The 23,812-nt window shown below is 44.3% G+C and overlaps 1 protein-coding gene across 1 annotated transcript in view; it reads left to right on the forward strand.

The window, feature by feature from the left end:
* The window catches only part of LOC308079716 (CD9 antigen-like), a 51,435-nt gene that overhangs the window by 14,168 nt on the left and 13,455 nt on the right, over window positions 1-23,812 (forward strand). The window contains exons 2-4 of the mRNA XM_080421290.1: window positions 11,599-11,701; window positions 18,626-18,723; window positions 23,541-23,615. Of these exons, the coding sequence (XP_080277416.1) occupies window positions 11,599-11,701; window positions 18,626-18,723; window positions 23,541-23,615 (276 nt within the window). The remainder of the gene's footprint in view (window positions 1-11,598; window positions 11,702-18,625; window positions 18,724-23,540; window positions 23,616-23,812) is intronic.

The following is a 23,812-nucleotide window of genomic DNA, read 5'->3' on the forward strand; positions in this document are numbered from 1 at the left end:
GAGAGTCAAGACACTTCATTTATTGTCTGTTGTGTGTGGAATGCAACCACACACTGTAAACCACTGCAACACAAACAGGTGTGTGTGTGTGTGTGTGTGTGTGTGTGTGTGTGTGTGTGTGTGTGTGTGTGTGTGTGTGTGTGTGTGTGTGTGTGTGTGTGTGTGTGTGTGTGTGTGTGTGTGTGTGTGTGTGTGTGTGTGTGTGTGTGTGTGTGTGTGTGTGTGTGTGTGTGTGTGTGTGTGTGTGTGTGAGAGATACAACTTAACGCCTCTGATCTGGCTCTGTATTTCGACTGCCTGTGCTGTGAGCTTGTAGATCAGCTAATGTTCCCAGCCTTCAGAATATGGATGCTGTGGTTGAAGGGGAAAGTGACAGAAGCCGTGGTGTGTGTGTGTTAAATCGGTGGTGGAAAGTAACTAAGTACATTTACTCAAGTACTGCAGTACTTATGTACAATTTTGAGGTATTTTTTTACTTCCAATTTTCAATACTTTTACTTCTACTCCTTTTTTTTAAACACAAAAATAGCAGATGTATAAGCTTTGCAGCGTGTCACTTTGTGCTTGTGCTGCGAGCTTGTAGATCTGCTATTGTTGAACACTAGCCAACAAAATGGATAAAGTGGTTAATAATATGATTGTGATGCTATGGTAACTCATTTAGCTGGGGACCCCCTGGAACCCCCACGCCTCCAAGGACCCCCTGGGGGTCCCCAGATCCAGTGCCGTGCTGGTAGACTTCCAGATATGTACCCTATAGCTCAGTGGTTCTCAAACCTTTTCACGTCAAAATTATATGTATTTGGCGAGTGAGTCACATTCCTCATGTACGCACAGCAGTGGTGTAAAGTAACTAAGTACATGTACTCAAGTACTGTACTTAAGTTCAATTTTGACATTATTTTTATTTGAGTATTTCCAATTGTCAGTACTTTTACTTTTACTCCATTACATTTCAGAGGCAAATATTGTACTTTTACTCCACTACAATTACTTTAGTTACTTTGTAGATTTTTATTATTATCACAAAACATACATTAACCACTTCAGCCCTATATACATATGTGCCATTTTAAAATAGCAAGCTCACAATGGCAAGCTCACAATGCGTCGCGATGCAACGCATTGTGAGCTTGTAGATCTGCTATTTTCAAAAGATGTTTATACATTGTGAACTTGTGAAATGGGACATTCTGCACAATGAGTACTTTTACTTTTGGTACTTTAAGTACATTTTGATACCAATACTTTTGTACTTTTACTCAACTAAATTTTGAATACCTTACTTTAACAGAGTATATCTGCACTGCAGTATTGATACTTTTACTTAAGTAAAACATGTTAGTACCTTTTCCACTGACGCACTGAGATACTTAACGATCAGTTACTGTGAGCCTTAGAGTCAATAAGAGATGACCTGAGAACCACAGAGCCTTTCTGGATGAGATAATGCTCTATATTATCCTTATTGTGAGGTTAACATGGTTCCATTGTTACCTTTTTATTGTCCCACATTGATGGAGCTGTTTTTCTCTATCACCCTTATAAAGTACCCATAACTTTCAGAAAGGCGACAAGAAAATTCAGCCGGAGACGGACAGCCATTTGGTTATGATGAAATATAGTATTTTAGTCAGACATGAGAGAGTAGGGAAGGTCACAGTATCACAGGTGTTTCACACATCATCGGCCGGCCTCTCTCCCAATGACAGACAGAAATCACTGGGTTTTAACAACACCCGTTAACATAAACAATGACGTCATAGGATGTGACATAGATGAGTTTCCGGGCGAAGGTGTAATCCTTGGATTGGCTGAGAGTGACGATGATGATGATGGTAGATGATGATGATGAAGGTGACCTGCGCCAACGTGTCTGGGTCAACACTTTGACCCCGGTCACTAGTGGTCAGTGGTCACTCAGTGGCACTGAAAGAATGGTTATCGTATCGGAGGGACAGAGATGAAGTGTTCTCAAAACAGTCCAGATGGGGGTCCGCGGCCAAATACATGTCATTTTGGGGGTCCTTGACATGAAAATGTTTGAGAACCACTGATATTATAGCAGCATACGTTTAAAAAAAAAAAACACTTAGGATTTAGAAGACATTTGTAGAAACCCCCCAGAAGCAAAATGTTGAGTTAAAAATGTTCGCTTTAAAAAATATATATTCAAAGATTTGCACACATTTTCACGATTTTTGAAAAATAGCAGATCTACAAGCTCGTAGCGCGGCACTCGGTGCCGCGCTACAAGCTTGTAGATCTGCTATTTTTGAATAGCCAAAGAAATAAATAAAAAAAGACGATGCCCTACTACTCTTCTATTGAGACGTGCAGACTGCAGAGACCCTGGTTTGATTGATTGAGATATTTTGACAAAATGCATGTGTACACATATGAGTCAATTATATGTATTTGATACACCTGCTTTCTGACAAATAACATAATAATACTGCCTGTAGCTCATGAACACAGTATCTACATACCTCTTGGCTGAGGGGTGTAGTATATTGTTTAGACCAGTGGTTCTCAAACTTTTTCATGTCAAGGACCCCCAAATTGACACTTATTACCCTGCGGACCCCCATTTGAAAAGATAAGCCAGGGACCCCCATATAAGAGAAGGTTTTTACGGCTCTCTAGCAGTGATTCTCAACCATTTTAATTTCAAGGACCCCCAGTTTGACATGCATTAGGCTACGGACCCCCATTTAATGCCATTTTTATCTCTGGGACCCCAATTGATATTGTAAAATCAATGTTCACTTCTTGTTTATAACTTATTACTGAAAAAGGCTGTATCTCGGCTCCTGAGCACTTTATTTTTACTATGTATTTTTGGCTGGCACAGTATGAAATTCCTTTTTTATTTCATTGGCTCTGAATAAGTTAAATGGAAGGGACAGATGGATCACCGCGCCAAAAAAAACTCCCTTCCGTCCTCGTCCGCTCCCATTCTATCTCCTTGATAAAAAAACTCTGAATGTCCGTAACTTTTTACAGTGGTGAAAACGAGCTATTTTCGGTGCGCGATCACTCCGCCATGGCGATTCGCGTGAGAGATGTTATTGTTCCAGGCGTTAGACGGGACCATCCACCATCGTACACGCATCCATTATTTACATCCGTCGTCGATTCTACAGCTCTAAACAGCGCAGCGTAAACGCTATGGAATGCCAGCACTAGATGTACCCTGTTTTAATAAACCTCTGGCACCCAATGAGTTAAAGTATGCTGATTCAACCCGGAAAAAAACAAATCAATGTTCTGATCATTTAACTAAATACTGCTCTGAAAACACAACATGGCCCACCCAACACGGTTAAGAGGACAGATGGGTGGACCACTGCTCTAGCATACACATTGTATTCATATACAGTTCTTCATATTAATGACGGACTATAAATGATCTGCAGCAGGGCCCAGGGGGCTTCAACGTTTTCAGGCCAAGGACCCCTTGGCTGAGAGAGAGAGAGAGATAAAGCAGGGACCCCCGTTATATAATGTATCATTATTTTGTCTCCCCCATAGATTTCATAGGCAGCTTCATCGTTTCATCATGTTGGATTCATGTTGACGTGTATTTACAGACATTTAGCACTTAAACAATACTTACCTACCTGACTCTTCACTCTGTACTTAGTCTGCTCTTTTCCCCCCCCCCCCCCCCCCATACCAAACCACTTTGCCGAAAATAGCAGATCTAGATCTGCTATTTTTGGCAAAGGTTCTCCTCAGAACAGGAATGCTTGGTTGAAGTGGTTAATGTAAAAGATCACACAAAGATTCGGCGGACCCCCTGTAGTAACTCTGAGGACCCCCTAGGGGTCCCGGAGCCCCTGTTGAAGACCCTTGATCTACAGTATAGACGTGGTTAACCTGTCTGCAGTTTGTATTCCTTACAGAAATATACTGTAGCTGGTTTTCATTTCTTTATTTTTTTAAAATATATATTTTTTGGAGCTTTTTGAGCTTTTTTCTTCATAGTTTCATGGTAGAGATGGACAGGAAACATGGGGAGAGACACGCAGCAAAGACCGTTAGGAACGGGACTCGAACCCGCGGTGCGCTGTCGGGCCGCTTATGAGCCTTATAGGTGCCCCCGGACCGCTAGGTCAGGTCCGGGCCTGGTTTTAATTTCTACATGTATGTGTGTGTGGAAACGGAAGTTCTGGCTGTTTGGCAGAAACCTTGTGTCTCCATATTTAAACTATTTCATGTGTGTGAGCTTGTACATCGGCTATTGTTTTTGTGCTCTTTTTTAAAGTGTGTCTGTGTCATCAAAGTATTGTCTTAGGAATGAGACACAACCAAACAAATATCCATGAATAAGTCTCCATGGGGTGACTGATCCATAGGAATAAAGTCATTTTGGGGGTGAACTGTCCTTTAAGTACAATGTTGAGGTATTTTTACTTTACTGGAGTACTTCCAATTCTCAATACTTTTACTTCTACTCCACTACATCTCATATATTGGCAAATATTGTACTTTTTACTCCACTACAATTATTTGAAAACTTTAGTTTTTACTTTGAAGATTATATTATAAAACATTAACCACTTTAGCCCTATTTTATACCTAGGCTATTTGAAAATAGCAGATCTACAAGCTCACAACGCATCGCACCGCGACGAGTTGTGAGCTTGTAGATCTGCTATTTTCAAACGTTTTAGTACTTTTACTTTTGATACTTTTAAGTATATTTTGATGCCAATACTTTTGTACTTTTACTCAAGTAACATTTTGAACACAGGCCTTTCACTTGTAACAGAGTATTGTATCTAAAGTTCAGAGCCGTGGGAACGTGTTCACGGTGGGGGGGGGGGGGAGGTATATGTGCTTCAGGCATGATGAAGTGTGTGAGTTTCCTGGGGCCGTTCTAGCACCAGTCTAACCTGTATATCATCTCTGTCAGGTGAAACCTCATACAGTATGTCCAAAACGGTTAAAAAATTACAGATCTACAAGCTCACAACGTTGTGAGCTTGTAGATCGGCTATTTTCAAACATTTTAGTACTTTTACTTTTAAGTGATATATTTGGGTTAAAAAAACAAAGTATTTTGTTAAAAGGTTAAAGCACTATATTCTGATAGTAATCATTGCTATAGAGTGTTTGTTCAGTAACAGGAGTCTCTCCGTCTCTTCAGCTCTTTAATAAACAGAAAATACATTTTTTGGTAGGTGTCAAAATTTCAGCCAATCAGGAGAAAGTACAATTTTTTAAGCTTAATTTGTATAGTGTTCCAGTTCCAGTTTTGCCTGCTCATTTCTTAATGTCATCACTTCCTATTTCACTTGTTTAATCTGTATCCTGATTGAGTTCTCTGTCCTGGTTGGATAAAATTGGAAATTAAACGAAAATGCATTTTCTGTTTAATAAAGAGGTGGAGAGACAAGGAGACTCCTTTTACTGAACAAACACTCTATAGCAATGAGTACTATCAGAATATAGAGCTATTTAACACTTATTTTAACCAAAGCAAATCACTTACCCTACCTTTTTAAGTACATTTTGATACCAATACTTTTGTACTTTTACGCAAGTACATTTTGAATTCCGGACTTTCACTTCCACCAATGATCGTCGGTTAATTTCATAGAAAGTTGAGTTACAACACGTGAGACATGCTGCTCCTCAACATATGGGACATGCTGCTCCTCAACCAGCTTTTAAAAAACAACGTACACCCTATAATTAGTTGACTGGAGTCCCCCAGGGCTCTGTACTAGGCCCTCCTCCTGTTGTTGCTCTTCTACACAAAAGAATTGTTGCAGAAAATAGCCGGTGCATTCTTTGGCTTGTAGATGGTCTTATGTTCTCTGAATGGAGATGTCAGGGTTCCAGTGGTTTTAAGGATGTGACGGGGATGTGTCTTGACTGTGATTGTCTTCCTCCTTCGCCTGGCTGCCATCATGACTCTGACATTATGACTCATAGCTCTGACATCATGACTCTGACATTATGAGTCATAGCTCTGACATCATGGCTCTGACATCATACAGTTTTCACGCAGATGTTGTCAGGGATTCCCAGTTCACTGTTCATTTTAACTCTTAGTTAGTGTGTGTGTGTGTGTGTGTGTGTGTGTGGTTAGCTTCACCTTTAAGGAGGTGGGGTGTAGTGAGTTATGTTGTGCCCAGTATTTCCTGTGCCCCCCCCTCTCTCTCATTAGGTCAGATGGTAAAATAGAAATGCCACGCTTGTTACGAGTTACGACTCTGTATTTCTGACACATTTCACGCCAACAGCTATACATTCACTGTATAAGTCATGAACCTGATAACAACACAGTAGACCAGTGGTTGGTTCCCAAACGTTTTAGCTCGAGACCCAAAAGAGAAATTTGATGTCACCCCAGGACCCAAGCTAGTGAACATGGCAGATCTACAAGCTTTTTGTTATCATTCATTTTGAAAATGACTATATTTCTTCCATTTTATTTAATATGTACGGCTGCTTGCTACATACAAGTAATGGGTTAAATGTTGCTACATCAGGCTGCTGTCAGGAGCCAGTAAGTCATGACTTGTTCAATTCATACAAAAATCTGTGAGCAAAACATTTGTCACTTGAGATTGAGTGAACATACAAGCTGTAAACCTCCACATGGGTTCATAATATAATAATAATAATAATAATAATAATAATAATAGAGTGAACATACAAGCTGTAAACCTCCACATGGGTTCATAAGATAATAATAATAATAATAATAATAGAGTGAACATACAAGCTGTAAACCTCCACATGGGTTCATAAGATAATAATAATAATAATAATAATAGAGTGAACATACAAGCTGTAAACCTCCACATGGGTTCATAATAATAATAATAATAGATTGAGTGAACATACAAGCTGTAAACCTCCACATGGGTTCATAATATAATAATAATAATAATAATAATAATAATAGAGTGAACATACAAGCTGTAAACCTCCACATGGGTTCAGCCACAGGTCATTTCACATAAGAAGAGATGGATTACTACTGTAGGTGTGGTGAGAACATGTCTCTGACACTGGAGGTAAATTAATGACCTACTAGTGTTGTCTGTGAACCTGACTCTACATTAGTCAATGAATCAATGAATGCATTACTGTACCTACTAGTGTTAAAGCTGACTCTACATTAGTCAATGCATGAATGCATGAATTACCTACTAGTGTTGAACCTGACTCTACATTAGTCAATGAATGAATGAATTACCTACTAGTGTTGTCTGTGAACCTGACTCTACATTACTGAATGACTGACTGAATGAATGAATGAATGATTTTCAGACATGTTCACCACTGAAGCCCTACATACAGTACTTCCCATACCACAAATAGCCATAATAGCATATCTACAAGCTCACAATGCGTCGCAATGTGATGCACTGTAAGCTTGTAGATTGGATATTTTAGCGCTGAAAAAAAAAACACTAATTTGACTATTTGTAACAATATAATGAAATGCCCATAAAGAAAAACATCACGTGGATGCACCTGGGACGTATCATCAGTGTTGTAGCCTGGGGTCGTCGGGTGTTTCGGGTCTCGCAACATACACCCTCGCCCAGGTGACCCAGCCGGGGTTGATCAAGCCCCGACCTACGTCCCAGTAGCTACCCACGGTCAGTCCTCTAAGGCCTCCCTCACACAGTTAAAACAAGCGTTTTGTCGCCGCCTTATGCCTTACGTGAGGGCATAAGGCCGGTTCAATTCATTCCCTGTGGAAGACACATGGTTTGATAAGGCTGACTTGCCTCGCCGCTCTCTGGCTTCACCCCCCCCCCCCCCCCCCCTAACGCAAGTCAGCTTTATCGAACCATGTGACTTCCATAGAAATGAATTGAAACAGCCTTATGCTTCACGTAAGGCATAAGGCAGCCAAAAAGCGCTTGTTTTAACTGTGTGAGTGAGGCAAGCCCCCAGAACCCAGTGGCTTCATTGAAGCCGAATTCTTTTTTGATAAAAAAAAAAGAAAAACTATTAGGATTTAGAAAACATTTTAAAGAATCGCCTCAGGTCTTAATGGGTTAAAACGGCCTGGGGCTTCTGTCACGAACGAGCGAAAACGGTTTCGACCAAAATGGACTCGACTCACGAGCGTGCGCGCGAGCATGCGCACAGGGCTGCGTGCTTCTGTGACGCAAAACAGGAGCCCCAAATAGGCCCCGCCCACCACATCCGAAACTACTCTGCCTGGACTGGGGGAGAGGAGAGGCTCTGGCACGTGGAGGGACCAGGCTCTGTGGATGGCCTCCTGGCCGGGCTCCTCCTTCATCTCACCAGGTCCAGGACCTGAGCACTGCACCAGATCTGCTATTTTCAAATGGCCGAAATGTATATAGGGCTGAAAAGTGGTTAATGTATGTTTTTGTAATAATTATCAAGATCTACAAAGTAACTAAAGTTTTCAAATAATTGTAGTGGAATAAAGGTACAATATTTTCCTCTGAGCTGTAGTGGGAGTAGAAGTAAAAGTACTGAAAAATTTGACTTGAGTAAATGTACTTAGTTACTTTACAACGCTGAATGCATGCCTTCTGTGTGTGGGGCGGCTTTGTTTCATTGTCGACAGACTGTGGCGGCTGGATTGCCAAGACATGTTGGGACACGAAAACACACACACACACACACACACACACACACACACACACACACACACACACACACACACACACACACACACACACACACACACACACACACACAGGTTGCAGCATGTGGGTGTGGTGTCAGTAAAGAGTGTTTTGTGGTGTCTGGGTGGATTATGTGTCTGTGACTCCACAGCCTGAAGGATCACTATTATTTATATCAACTGATGTCACTCATTCCTCCATTCACACCCTGATGCTGTCTTAGACTGGGAATACATGCTTCATACTGAAGTAATGGTTAATATTCATCATAAGATTAGTAGTCATTATATTTATCAGTATATCTGTACAGTGGTTCTCAACCTTTTTCAGGCTGTGACCCCCACCACAATCATATTTGAACTGGGGACCCCCCAAAATAATCATATTTGAACTGGGGACCCCCCAAAATAATCATATTTGAACTGGGGACCCCCCCAAAATAATCATATTTGAACTGGGGACCCCCTCAAAATCATATTTGAACTGGGGACCCCCTCAAAATAATCATATTTGAACTGGGGACCCCCACCCTGACAAGCACTTGTAATTGTAGGATTTGAGGCATTACATTTAGTTTGACTCTGTTCCACAGATAAATATTGTGAAAATAGCCTATCTACCAGTGAGCTTATATTATTTGACAATTTGGACAATGTTTGACCAGTTTTGTATAGTTTGTTGATTACTTGATTACTACCGAGTGCCGCGCTACGAGCTAGTAGATCTGCAATTTTTTTTAATTCTTGAAAATTTGTACAAAACTTTTGAATATATATTATTTTAAAGCGAACATTTGTAACTCAAATATTTGCTTGGAACAAGATAAAAAAACCCACTGATTATAGGACACAGGCCTTCGTTAACTCTTGTTCTCTGTGACCAGCTGGGATGAACTGAATCTAAACACAACTCCAGACACTTGATCCACAAACCATATGAATAAAGGCCTTCGTTGAGTCACAAGAGAACTAAACCATTCAGTAGAAAGTCTGTCTACAGAACTAGTAAGACCTGTACTTTGTAGTGCTGTCATGTGACGCTGCAGTCATTCACTCTACATCAGATAAACACTAGGTGTAGCCCAGACATTGACATAATTTATTAGCAGTTTTCCTGTGCGTGGTTCTACACTGAGACTTATAATTTGTGTGTCCGTCCGTCCGTCCGTCTGTCACCAATCTGGGAACCCATCGTCAGGAAAAAACGGCACCCTCTGTAGTTTTTCTTTTCCTTTGAATTTGACTCTGGGGGGAGGGGCCAATAGAATGTTGATAACAGGATGTTGGCCGTTAGGTCAGTCCTCCTCTCCGTTAGGTCAGTCCTCCTCTCCGTTAGGTCAGTCCTCCTCTCCGTTAGGTCAGCCCTCCTCTCCGTTAGGTCAGTCCTCCTCTCCGTTAGGTCAGCCCTCCTCTCCGTTAGGTCAGTCCTCCTCTCCGTTAGGTCAGTCCTCCTCTCCGTTAGGTCAGCCCTCCTCTCCGTTAGGTCAGTCCTCCTCTCCGTTAGGTCAGCCCTCCTCTCCGTTAGGTCAGCCCTCCTCTCCGTTAGGTCAGTCCTCCTCTCCGTTAGGTCAGTCCTCCTCTCCGTTAGGTCAGTCCTCCTCTCCGTTAGGTCAGTCCTCCTCTCCGTTAGGTCAGTCCTCCTCTCCGTTAGGTCAGTCCTCCTCTCCGTTAGGTCAGCCCTCCTCTCCGTTAGGTCAGTCCTCCTCTCCGTTAGGTCAGCCCTCCTCTCCGTTAGGTCAGCCCTCCTCTCCGTTAGGTCAGTCCTCCTCTCCGTTAGGTCAGTCCTCCTCTCCGTTAGGTCAGCCCTCCTCTCCGTTAGGTCAGTCCTCCTCTCCGTTAGGTCAGCCCTCCTCTCCGTTAGGTCAGTCCTCCTCTCCGTTAGGTCAGCCCTCCTCTCCGTTAGGTCAGTCCTCCTCTCCGTTAGGTCAGTCCTCCTCTCCGTTAGGTCAGCCCTCCTCTCCGTTAGGTCAGCCCTCCTCTCCGTTAGGTCAGTCCTCCTCTCCGTTAGGTCAGCCCTCCTCTCCGTTAGGTCAGCCCTCCTCTCCCGTTGGAGGCGCCTGTGTTTTCATTCCCACATTTCTCCCACGGAACATGGATGTTCTAGACGACCAGCTTTTTGCTAGCGTACTGCACGAGAGTTGCTCAATTACACAATATTGAACATGTAAAACCTCCTCAGCACATTTGTATATGTATTTGATAGATTTGGTTTGTTTCCAGTGGGAACACATTATAATGCCAACACACGGATGTAAATCCCGCCCCCCTACATTTGATTGCACGGCATTGCTTCCTGATCTAAGGCCCCGCCCACTTGTGGGCCAATGTTCACACCTTCTGATTGGCCCTCCCGACAGATGCAGTGCATAGCGCAGCTCTGAATCTGTTCTTGAGAGATTAGCGCGTCACAAACTGTCCATTGTGTTAGCTGTACTGTGTTAGCTGTACTGTGTTAGCTGTACTGTGTTAGCTGTACTGTGTTAGCTGTACTGTGTTAGCTGTACTGTGTTAGCTGTACTGTGTTAGCTGTACTGTGTTAGCTGTACTGTGTTAGCTGTACTGTGTTAGCTGTACTGTGTTAGCTGTACTGTGCGCTGCTCATTGTTGTGTCCATAGACCTCTCAGCAGGTTTCATTTTGATACGAGGGACAGAGCAGCCTCATGGGAATGCAAACACACACACATGACCTAATAAACATCTAATCTAAACCATCAGTTTGACAACAAGCTCTTCATGGCAGCCATCTGAAACGGCTCAGTGAAGCATTTCTACTTCTGTTTACGGTTTGCTCCGTATTGTTGTTGCTTCTTGTTTTGTTCTTTGTGTGTTAAGTATTGATGTACACAAACAGTACTTTTTATATAGAAGAAAAATTCAGTTTGGCTAATGTCTCCCTCCCTTCCTTTCTCTGTGTGCGTGTGTGTTGTGTGTGTGTGTGTGTGTGTGTGTGTGTGTGTAGCTTGCAGGTACAGGTGTTCTGGCGGTAGGACTATGGCTGCGTTTTGACACCAGGACGGCGGGTTTATTCGAAGGAGAGGACTCTCCAACTGTCTTCTTTACAGGTATGGAATATTTAGTTCCCCCCCCCCCCCCCAAAAAAAAAAGTAAGTATTGGAGTTAAAAATGTTCGCTTTAAAAATGTATATGCAGCAAGAAGGTCCTGGGTTCGATTCCCGCCGGGGGCGCTGGGGGCGTGTCCTCCCCTCCGTGTCAGTAGTAATCCTGGTCACTATACGGCCTAGCCCATGACAGCCGGGGCGCCTGATGGAGGGGAAAGGAACTGGTTGGAATAACGTGTTCCTTCCACGCGCTACGTCCTACAGGGGAAACTCCCCCCTGTCAGGTGATAAGAAGGTCAGTTGGATCTCATGCATTGAAGGAGGCATGAGCTCGGCTCTGGGCTCTCCCTAGGCCGGCAGAGGAAGTGTAGCGCCCAGGATAACTTAGACAATTGGCGCTGGGTGAAAAAAAATGGGTTACAAAAAATAAGTATGTACAAGCTCACAACATCATTGTGAGCTTGCAGATAGTCTATTTCCGCTTTAAGCGGAACAATGAAGAATAATTATGGCTTCAAACTGTCAGTGTGTGGATCAGTGCTCGCCCTGTGCCAGCCTTCTGCCAGCCTAACAGACTTGGTTAAAGTGCTGACGGTTTACTCACTTTCCTTGTGTGTGTGTGTGTGTGTGTGTGTGTGTGTGTGTGTGTGTGTGCAGCTAAAGCCAGCTGAAGTGCTCATTTCAGGGTGTGTGTGTGAGGGAGTATAATAGCAGCACTGTGCCGGAGTTAGGGCAGATGAGGCCAAGTTTGTCCACCGCAAGCAAGGCCATTTCTCTAGCTTGGCATGGACACACACACACACACACACACACACACACACACACACACACACACACACACACACACACACACAGCCTCCATTCTTTGTGCCACAGGGACGCCTTTGTTCCTTGACTTTTTGTTTGTGTCTCTTATTCTGTGAAGATTTGTCACAAGAAAAGAGACTCTCCCTCTCTCTCTCTCTCTGTGTATCTCTCTCTCCCTCTCTCTCTCTCTCTCTCTGTGTATCTCTCTCTCCCTCTCTCTCTCTCTCTCTATCTCTCTCCCTCTCTCTCTCTCTCTCTCTCTCTCTCTCTGTGTCTCTGTCTCTATGTCTCTCTGTCAGGCTGAGAAGTGGGCGGTCGGGTGACAGAGAATTAGGTTTGAAATGACAAACATCTTAATTATGGCTTAGAGAGAGAGAGAGAGAGAGAGAGAGGCATTTGGGGTGTGTGTGTGTGTGTGTGTGTGTGTGTGTGTGTGTGTGTGTTACTGTATCACAGTCATTGTTTTGCTGAACCACAGCATCTCTTTCATGTTGGTTCAATAAGCCACAGAGCGTTATGAATCATAAACCCACATCTAACATGATAAAACATCACACCTCCCATTAAAGGAATAGTTCACCCCCAAAATGACTTTTCTCCTACAGTATGTATCAGTCACTCCATGGAGACTTCAATTCATGGATATGTTTGTGTCTCATTCCTAAGACAACAATGTGATGACCAGTGGACCGGGAGGCAGCGGTTCTGGTAGGAGACACAAAGGAGACTCTTTGTGTCTCCTACAGGAACCGCTGCTGGTCATCAAATTACACAACAACAAAAACAAAAAAAACAAAAAAAACGTCCCCATGAATTCAAGTCTCCATGGGGGGACTAATCCATAGGAAAAAAACTATCCCTTTAAGACCGGGAAAGCCATTTTTTCTTATACTCGGGCTATTCAAAAATAGCAGATCTACAAGCTCATAGCGCAGCACGAGCTATGAGCTTGTAGATCTGCTTGTAGATCTGCTAAGAAAATTTGTGCAAATCTTTGAATATGTTTTTTTAACAAACATTTTTAACTCAAATCTTTGCTTCTGCGGATTTTTTGTGGTTTTCAAACTTTTTTCATATCAAGGACCTCCCAAAATGATATGTATTTTTCCACGGACCCCCATCTCAAAATATGTTGTTCCAGGGACAATTTTAGCTCCAGATTTGAGCTAAAAATGCATATATATATATATTCAAAGATTTGCACACATTTTCACGATTTCTTTTTCCAAAAATAGCACATCTACAAGCTCGTAGCTCGTATGAGCTTGTAGATCTGCTATGTTTGAATAGCCAAAGACATCTAAAGTGACACAGATGCGATCCCGGTCTTAACGGGTTAATTAATGTCTATACAGTACAGCATACATGGGCAACTGGCGGCCCGGGGGCCACATGCGGCCCCCACCTTCACTTAATGTGGCCCCCACCTTCACTTAATGTGGCCCCCACCTTCACTTAATGCGGCCCCCACCTTCACTTAATGCGGCCCCCACCTTCACTTAATGCGGCCCCCACCTTCACTTAATGCGGCCCCACCTTCACTTAATGCGGCCCCCACCTTCACTTAATGCGGCCCCCACCTTCACTTAATGCGGCCCCACCTTCACTTAATGTGGCCCCCACCTTCACTTAATGCGGCCCCCACCTTCACTTAATGCGGCCCCCACCTTCACTTAATGCGGCCCCCACCTTCACTTAATGCGGCCCCACCTTCACTTAATGCGGCCCCCACCTTCACTTAATGCGGCCCCCACCTTCACTTAATGTGGCCCCCACCTTCACTTAATGCAGCCCCCACCTTCACTTAATGCGGCCCCCACCTTCACTTAATGTGGCCCCCACCTTCACTTGATGTGCCCCCCACCTTCACTTAATGCGGCCCCCACCTTCACTTAATGTGGCCCCCACCTTCACTTAATGTGGCCCCCACCTTCACTTGATGTGCCCCCCACCTTCACTTAATGCGGCCCCCACCTTCACTTAATGCAGCCCCCACCTTCACTTAATGTGGCCCCCACCTTCACTTAATGCGGCCCCCACCTTCACTTAATGCGGCCCCCACCTTCACTTAATGCGGCCCCCACCTTCACTTAATGCGGCCCCCACCTTCACTTAATGCAGCCCCCACCTTCACTTAATGCGGCCCCCACCTTCACTTAATGCGGCCCCCACCTTCACTTAATGCGGCCCCCACCTTCACTTAATGCGGCCCCCACCTTCACTTAATGTGGCCCCCACCTTCACTTAATGCAGCCCCCACCTTCACTTAATGCGGCCCCCACCTTCACTTAATGCGGCCCCCACCTTCACTTAATGCGGCCCCCACCTTCACTTAATGCGGCCCCCACCTTCACTTAATGTGGCCCCCACCTTCACTTAATGCAGCCCCCACCTTCACTTAATGCGGCCCCCACCTTCACTTAATGTGGCCCACACCTTCACTTAATGTGGCCCACAGGTTAATATCAGAATACTGATATATTATTGATTTCAGCTGTTATGCAAACATGACCCGCTTTAATTACTTCAGTCTCTATATTAGTAGCTTAATGACTAGTATTACAATTATTTTGTCTTTTTTATGTCCAATTCAAAAATAGCAACAAAAAAAAATAAGTAAAAATAGCCGATCTACAAGCTCAAGTCATTTTTTCATTTCTGAAAAATAAATAAATACGGAGCTAAGAGGTGTCTACCCGACAGTATATGCAACGTGTCCCTCTGGAGTGAGTGTGGAAATATAGTGTCCCTCTACATCATCAAAGTTGCATCACCGCTGAAGTACAGTTTTTCTCCAGCCACTGTTCTAAAATGCATGTCGCCGCTCGTCTTGTCTCTCAACCACTCTGTTATTTAAGACGTGTTGTTGACCAGATGTTTTTGTTCAACATGATTCATTGTTTAAAACCATAATAGTGCAAAAACAAAAAAACACATCTATGTAATCTCTGAGCCATATGTCATCTGCTGCTATGGGTTCTGTTCACATTCAGTGAAAACAATGTTTGGATGTGTTTTATCGGTTTCCAAATAAATACACAAAATCCCCAAAGAGTAGCCTACATTTTGACATGGAGAAAATGACCAAAATCTAACCTACTCAAGTATTTGTGAAGACCTTTTCTAGGGTCTAAAAATATTTGTATTGTTATTTTTTTAATAGTTTATTATAAGGTTTTATGAATAAAATGTAATTTTGTCCAATTTGTATGGCAGAGTATATTAATGCAATATAAATGGTGTGGTTGTATTTAGTCTCCCTGCTCTTCTATTGAGACATTTAGATTGTGTCAAAGGTCATGTCTCACCATAGACACAGGATCATCGTCTGACAATTTTCACCTGATGGTCAAGATTCAATTTATCCCCTGAGCAAGCAGGCCGGCTCTATTAGCTCAATGGAAAAAATGTCAGCATTTGTGCAGGAAACCGGGTTCAAATCCGGGGTAGAAGAGAGGAAAGTTACGTAGTGCAGCGTTTAAGAATAATTTGAAAAGAAGTTGGTAAAATGGCATTTTCTGTCTGGATTCGCTGTACAGGATTACTTCAGCATCACTGAACTGTTCACAAACCGGTTCTATAGCTGCACATCATGCTAAGTACAGAACAGTACAGTACAGCATTGGTTCTCAAAGTGGGGTCCAGGGACCCCCAGGGGTCCTTTTGGGGGTACCAGGGGGTCCCCAGCAAAATGTGTTAATATAGCATCACAATAATCTTAACCTTTTATACTTTGGCTATTCAAAAATAGCAGATCTACAAGCTCATAGTGCGGCACCGAGTGCCGCACTATGAGCTTGTAGATCTGCTATTTTAGAAAAATCGTGAAAATCTGCGCAAACCTTTGAATATATATATTTTTTTAAGGTGATTTTTTTTTGCTCAAATCTTTGCTCTGGGGGTCCCTGGAACAAAGTATTTGAGATGGGGGTCCGCGGCCCAGATACACATAATTTTGGGGGTCCTTGACATGAAAAAGTTTGAGAACCACTACAGTACAGTACAGTACAGTACAGTACAGTACAGTACAGTACAGTACAGTACAGTACAGTACAGTACAGTACAGTACAGTTTTTCTGTGTGTTCTTGTTGGTCTGGTGATTTCCAGACAAGCCAGATAGAAACATTTTAACAACACAAATCTTGTCTGTGGGGTCCCTGGCACAAAGTACTTTCAGATGGAGTTCAACGGGCAAATGCATATTAATTGTGGGGGTCCTTGACATGAAAATGTTTTCAGAACCACTGGTTTAAACAACATTAGGAAACAAGACCAAATAAGCAACTACACTTTAGAAACAAGACCCCCAAAAAAACGCAACTAGGCCTGTCACAATTATTACATCATCATCGAATCGCCAATATTTGATATAATCGCAATTATTCATTCATAATCATCTTGTTTCCATGTTCATGAAATGTTCATACATAAAAAATAGCTGAAATAGCTGATCTACAAGCTTACAACGCGTCACTTTCTGACACGTTGTAAGCTTGTAGATCAGCTATTTTTTTTAAGTATAAAATGAATAAATGTCAGTAATTACTTTTTCATATGTGACCTGTGACCTGTGCATTTGTTTGATTACGAGGCAAACTGATTTTTTTTTAATATGTTCCAATGCTCAACAACGGCCAAACACACAATACGAGGGCTTAATGAAATCCCTCAAAACCAAGCTACAGTCAGCTCAGAATAGACTGATCAGGGTCATTCTAGGGTTAGAACCCAGACACCATATAGGTAGGAACCAGTTTAGAGCAGTGGTTTTCAACCTTTGTCATGCCAGGGACCCCTAAATTGATATACATTTGGCCGCGGACCACCATCTGAAAATGTTTTGTGCCAGGGACCCCCCAGAAGCAAAGATTTGAGTTAAAAATGTTCTCTTTGAAAACAATATATTCAAAGATTTGCTTACATTTTCAAGATTTTTCAAAAATAGCAGATCTACAAGCTCATAGCGCGGCACCGAGTGCCGCGCTATGAGCTTGTAGATCTGCTATTTTTGAATAGCCAAAGCTAAGTGGTTGAAATGATTCTGAGGCTATGTTAACTAATTTAGCCGGGGACCCCCTGGTAGCCCCCCAAGGACCACTGGTGGTCCCCGGACCACTGGTTTAGTGAACTCAACTGGCTCCCAGTAGAATCCAGGGTAACCATGGCCACATTGACCATATGGTTCACAAGATAATATATGGCGAGGTCCCCATATTTTTAAAGACATGTTTTACTCAGAGAAGCGACGTTCACCATTTTTTCACCAGAGCCAGTGTAGCAGATGTGAGCCATCCGGCTTTTTAAAAGTAAAGTTGGCAGAGAATCATTTACTTACATAGGAGCCACACAGTGGAACGACCTCCAAACCTGTGTCAAACTGACAACCAATCTGAGGACTTTTAAGCAGAAAACTAAATCATGTCTATTAGAAAAGGTTCCCCTATAGAGGGACTAGGAAAGATAAGGTAACACTTGTTTGTATACGTGTACTGAGTATGTTACTTGTGTTCGTGTATTGTTTGTATGCATGTACTGTGTATGTTACTAATGTTTTTGTATTGTTGCGTAACGTGTAATGTGTACCGTGGCTGTACTGTGTATGTTACTAATGTTTTTGTATTGTTGCGTAACGTGTAATGTGTACCGTGGCTGTACTGTGTATGTTACTTGTGTCTTTGTAGTGTGACGTTAGTTACATGTTTTGTTACTTTTGTACTGTAATGTATTTTAACGTATTGACTGTTAACTCATTCACTGCCTGAATTGTTTCTGGCTGCGTTTGCCCACTGACAGAGATTTTTCATTGGAAAAAAAAAAAAGTACTCGGGAGCCGAGATACAGAATGTTTAAGTTGTAAGAGGACCTCAACGGAAATAAGTCTCAGGACTTTCTTGTGTAATCCTCGAACTGCGGTGACCTTTGGCTTTTCAAATAAATCAAATCAATTTAATTGTCACTCGATCATTAATTGAGTGACAATTAATTGTCAACTTAAATGTGTAATGGTGACCGCCCTCTAGGTGTGTACATCCTGGGCTTTGATGATGGTTGTGTATATATACAGTATACGTATACGTACAGTATTATACATATATAAACTTATAGATGTTATATTCTAGGTGTGTACATCCTGGTAGCAGCCGGGGCTCTGATGATGGTGGTTGGATTCCTGGGATGCTGTGGAGCCATTAAAGAGTCACCCTGCATGTTGGGATTGGTGAGTCTGTCTGTCTGTCTGTCTGTCTGTCTGTCTGTCTGTCTGTCTGTCTGTCTCTCTGTCTGTCTGTCTCTCTGGCCGTCTGGCCGTCTGGCCGGCCGCCTGTCTGTCTGTCTGTCTGTCTCTCTGTCTGTCTGTCTCTCTGGCCGTCTGGCCAGCCGCCTGTCTGTCTCTCTCTGTCTGTCTGTCTGTCTGTCTGTCTGTCTGTCTGTCTCTCTGTCTGTCTGTCTCTCTGTCTGTCTGTCTGTCTGTCTGTCTGTCTGTCTGTCTGTCTGTCTGGCCGTCTGGCCGGCCGTCTGTCTGTCTGTCTCTCTGTCTGTCTGGCCGTCTGTCTGTCTGTCTGTCTGTCTGGCCGTCTGTCTGTCTGTCCCTCTGTCTGATGGTCTTAACCTAATTCAGTGATTTCATCACTCGCTGTAAATGGATTAAACATTTTCAGTCATCGCTTGAAAATCACTCATTTACTGCGAGCGGCTACTTCATGTACGAGTTAGGATTCACCATTCATTGGGTCAGATTACATGTTAAACACTAGTCTACAATATCACTGCCACCTGTGTTAAAGGCACTGGAAATATAATCCATGATTCCTTCTTAATCTGAGATCTCATGTATCATACTCTTAAGTTGTGGAACAAATATGTGTAAACTAGTTTTGACTAATGTAGGCATTTGATCCTTTGTGGGGTTGAACTGGGTGTGGCTACGCAGGGAGTTTGCTGACATCAGCAAATTCACAGCAGTTTTCCCACGGGTGCTCTTGTCCAATCATAGACCTTAACACATTGATTGCCTAGATCGAGTTAACTCGTTTTTAGAATCCATCGCTTGATTGCCTAGATCGAGAAACTCGTTTTTACATGTTTTGGGGAAAATTCCACAAGGGGCGACCTAACACAGCTTTGGAATGATCGATCGTCTCTCAGAGAAGAAAAATGTGGATATGACATCATTCCAAAAAACGTCACTTCCATCCGCCCCAATGATGGGATTTTCAGAAAAACGGCTGTAACTCAGTTTCTTTTTTTTCCATTGAAAACCACCCGTTTTCAGCGGACCAAAGCTCCAAAATGGCGGATCGCGGTTGGAAACTTGTCGTTCCCATGGATACACAGATCCTTCCGTCTACTCACAGGAAACTTTTTCCGTGTGTTTTTTTTACACAATGTCGGTTCCACGGCGTTTCAAATCTCATGGGATTGAGGTAATTATACGCCGGCACGGGGATAGAAAACTATGTTTAATATCTTGGCAATCAATGTGTTAATACATAGACACCTCATTGGCCAGTGGGGCCGCACGTCAGCCCCGCCCCGCCCCCGATATCGTGCAGGGCAGCTTGTCAGAACCAGACGGTAAGGAATATGTCTGAGTTCAGAATGATGCTGATGGTCTTAGCCGTGTGACACTTGAGATCCACTGTGAGGAGGGAGATGTGTGAGTGAAGTAAACAACATGTCAGTATCATTAAAGTTCATTCAAAGTATTTCCTAGCATCCCTGTTCTTGGCATAACGTCCTAATACAGTGGTTCTCAAACAGGGTCAGGGTCCATTTGGTTCCATTTTTACCCTCTCAGAGTTAGACACATGACGGTCAATTTGGTTCCTAACTATTTATTTGGCTGGGGACCCCCTGGGGGTCTATATGTACACTCATAGAGTTGTGGGGGTCATAGAGTTGTGGGTAGACCCCCACACCTCTATGAGTGTGGGGGTCTATATATACACTCATAGAGGTGTGGGGGTCTATATGTACACTCATAGAGGTGTGGGGGTCTATATATACACTCATAGAGGTGTGGGGGTCTATATGTACACTCATAGAGGTGTGGGGGTCTATATATACACTCATAGAGGTGTGGGGGTCTATATATACACTCATAGAGGTGTGGGGGTCTATATATATACTCATAGAGGTGTGGGGGTCTATATATACACTCATAGAGGTGTGGGGGTCTATATATACACTCATAGAGGTGTGGGGGTCTATATATACACTCATAGAGGTGTGGGGGTCTATATATACACTCATAGAGGTGTGGGGGTCTATATATACACTCATAGAGGTGTGGGGGTCTATATATACACTCATAGAGGTGTGGGGGTCTATATATATGTCACAGGGTGAATGGAGATCCAGGGTGATTGAAGACAGAGCGCTCGTTTTTAGGCACGGGGCTTCGGGGCGAGGCGGGGCTTTTCGAGATAGGGTTTATTAGCGAGGCTCGCGAGGAGGAGGAGGAGAAGGAGGACGCGGCACTGCGAGGCGGGGGTTTATTACGTGAGGCGAGGAGGAGCTCCTCCTCGCGAAATAAACCGTCCTCCTTCTGAGAAGGGGGACGGTTTATTTCGCGAGGAGGAGCTCCTCCTCGCGAAATAAACCGTTCTCCTTGGGAGGGACGAGGAAGGGGAGGAGAGCACGGGAGGAGAGAGAGAGAGAGACACGGACGAGGAAGGGGAGGAGAGCACGGGAGGAGAGAGAGAGAGAGAGAGAGAGACACGGACGAGGAAGGGGAGGAGAGCACGGGAGGAGAGCACGGGAGGAGAGAGAGAGAGAGACACGGACGAGGAAGGGGAGGAGAGCACGGGAGGAGAGAGAAAAGACACACGCACACGCACACGCTTGTCCACGACGGAGGCGCGCCGACAAGTGGAGCTTGAGGCCGAGGAAGCGCGCCCTCGCGCCTCACGGCGCGAGTGCCCGCGCTGACCGGCCGATGCTCCACTTGTCGGCTCAGCGCCGTTTGAGTTGTAAACCGATAGGGACAGAATAGTTATTTTCATGGATCACTGTGTGTGTGTGTGTGTGTGTGTGTGTGTGTGTCAGGGAGAAACTAAAACAAAAGCCAGCAGAACACAATAAAAGTATCTTAACAGTCCATTGAAAGCATGAGCGCGTGTGCGTGCGCGCGCATGTGTGTGTGTGTGACTGTGTGTGTGTGGGTGGTCGCGGCCATATGTGCTTGTGCACAAGCCTGGCTTGTGGCTCCCTCTAGTGTTTCTTCTACAGAATTGCTGGGTGGGTAAATTAGAGCGAGCCTTCTTCAATCACCCTGGTTCTCCATTCACCCTGTAACATATACACTCATAGAGGTGTGGGGGTCTATATATACACTCATAGAGGTGTGGGGGTCTATATATACACTCATAGAGGTGTGGGGGTCTATATATACACTCATAGAGGTGTGGGGGTCTATATATACACTCATAGAGGTGTGGGGGTCTATATATACACTCATAGAGGTGTGGGGGTCTATATATACACTCATAGAGGTGTGGGGGTCTATATATACACTCATAGAGGTGTGGGGGTCTATATATATGTCACAGGGTGAATGGAGATCCAGGGTGATTGAAGACAGAGCGCTCGTTTTTAGGCACGGGGCTTCGGGGCGAGGCGGGGCTTTTCGAGATAGGGTTTATTAGCGAGGCTCGCGAGGAGGAGGAGGAGAAGGAGGACGCGGCACTGCGAGGCGGGGGTTTATTACGTGAGGCGAGGAGGAGCTCCTCCTCGCGAAATAAACCGTCCTCCTTCTGAGAAGGGGGACGGTTTATTTCGCGAGGAGGAGCTCCTCCTCGCGAAATAAACCGTTCTCCTTGGGAGGGACGAGGAAGGGGAGGAGAGCACGGGAGGAGAGAGAGAGAGAGACACGGACGAGGAAGGGGAGGAGAGCACGGGAGGAGAGAGAGAGAGAGAGAGAGAGACACGGACGAGGAAGGGGAGGAGAGCACGGGAGGAGAGCACGGGAGGAGAGAGAGAGAGAGACACGGACGAGGAAGGGGAGGAGAGCACGGGAGGAGAGAGAAAAGACACACGCACACGCACACGCTTGTCCACGACGGAGGCGCGCCGACAAGTGGAGCTTGAGGCCGAGGAAGCGCGCCCTCGCGCCTCACGGCGCGAGTGCCCGCGCTGACCGGCCGATGCTCCACTTGTCGGCTCAGCGCCGTTTGAGTTGTAAACCGATAGGGACAGAATAGTTATTTTCATGGATCACTGTGTGTGTGTGTGTGTGTGTGTGTGTGTGTGTCAGGGAGAAACTAAAACAAAAGCCAGCAGAACACAATAAAAGTATCTTAACAGTCCATTGAAAGCATGAGCGCGTGTGCGTGCGCGCGCATGTGTGTGTGTGTGACTGTGTGTGTGTGGGTGGTCGCGGCCATATGTGCTTGTGCACAAGCCTGGCTTGTGGCTCCCTCTAGTGTTTCTTCTACAGAATTGCTGGGTGGGTAAATTAGAGCGAGCCTTCTTCAATCACCCTGGTTCTCCATTCACCCTGTAACATATACACTCAGAGGTGTGGGGGTCTATATATACACTCATAGAGGTGTGGGGGTCTATATATACACTCATAGAGGTGTGGGGGTCTATATATACACTCATAGAGGTGTGGGGGTCCATATGTACACTCATAGAGGTGTGGGGGTCTATATGTACACTCATAGAGGTGTGGGGGTCTATATGTACACTCATAGAGGTGTGGGGGTCTATATATACACTCATAGAGGTGTGGGGGTCTATATGTACACTCATAGAGGTGTGGGGGTCTATATATACACTCATAGAGGTGTGGGGGTCTATATATACACTCATAGAGGTGTGGGGGTCTATATATACACTCATAGAGGTGTGGGGGTCTATATGTACACTCATAGAGGTGTGGGGGTCTATATATACACTCATAGAGGTGTGGGGGTCTATATATACACTCATAGAGGTGTGGGGGTCTATATATACACTCATAGAGGTGTGGGGGTCCGTGGTCCTCATGGTTCCTGGTTTAGAAGATGATGGAGCTTCTCTCTTGTGTTTCAGTTCTTCTTCTTCCTCCTCGTCATCTTCGCCGTGGAGGTGGCTGCTGGGATCTGGGGGCTGTCCAACAGAGACCGGGTATAACACACACACACACACACACACACACACACACACACACACACACACACACACACACACACACACACACACACACACACACACACACACACACACACACACACACACACACACACATTTTAACCATTTATTTATGTCCACATAAAGGATAATACATACAGGGACACAAATATTATAGGTGCAGTAATGATTCA

The sequence above is a fragment of the Gymnoscopelus braueri genome (genome assembly GCF_963280865.1).
Source record: "Gymnoscopelus braueri genome assembly, chromosome: 23".
Taxonomy (NCBI): domain Eukaryota; kingdom Metazoa; phylum Chordata; class Actinopteri; order Myctophiformes; family Myctophidae; genus Gymnoscopelus; species Gymnoscopelus braueri.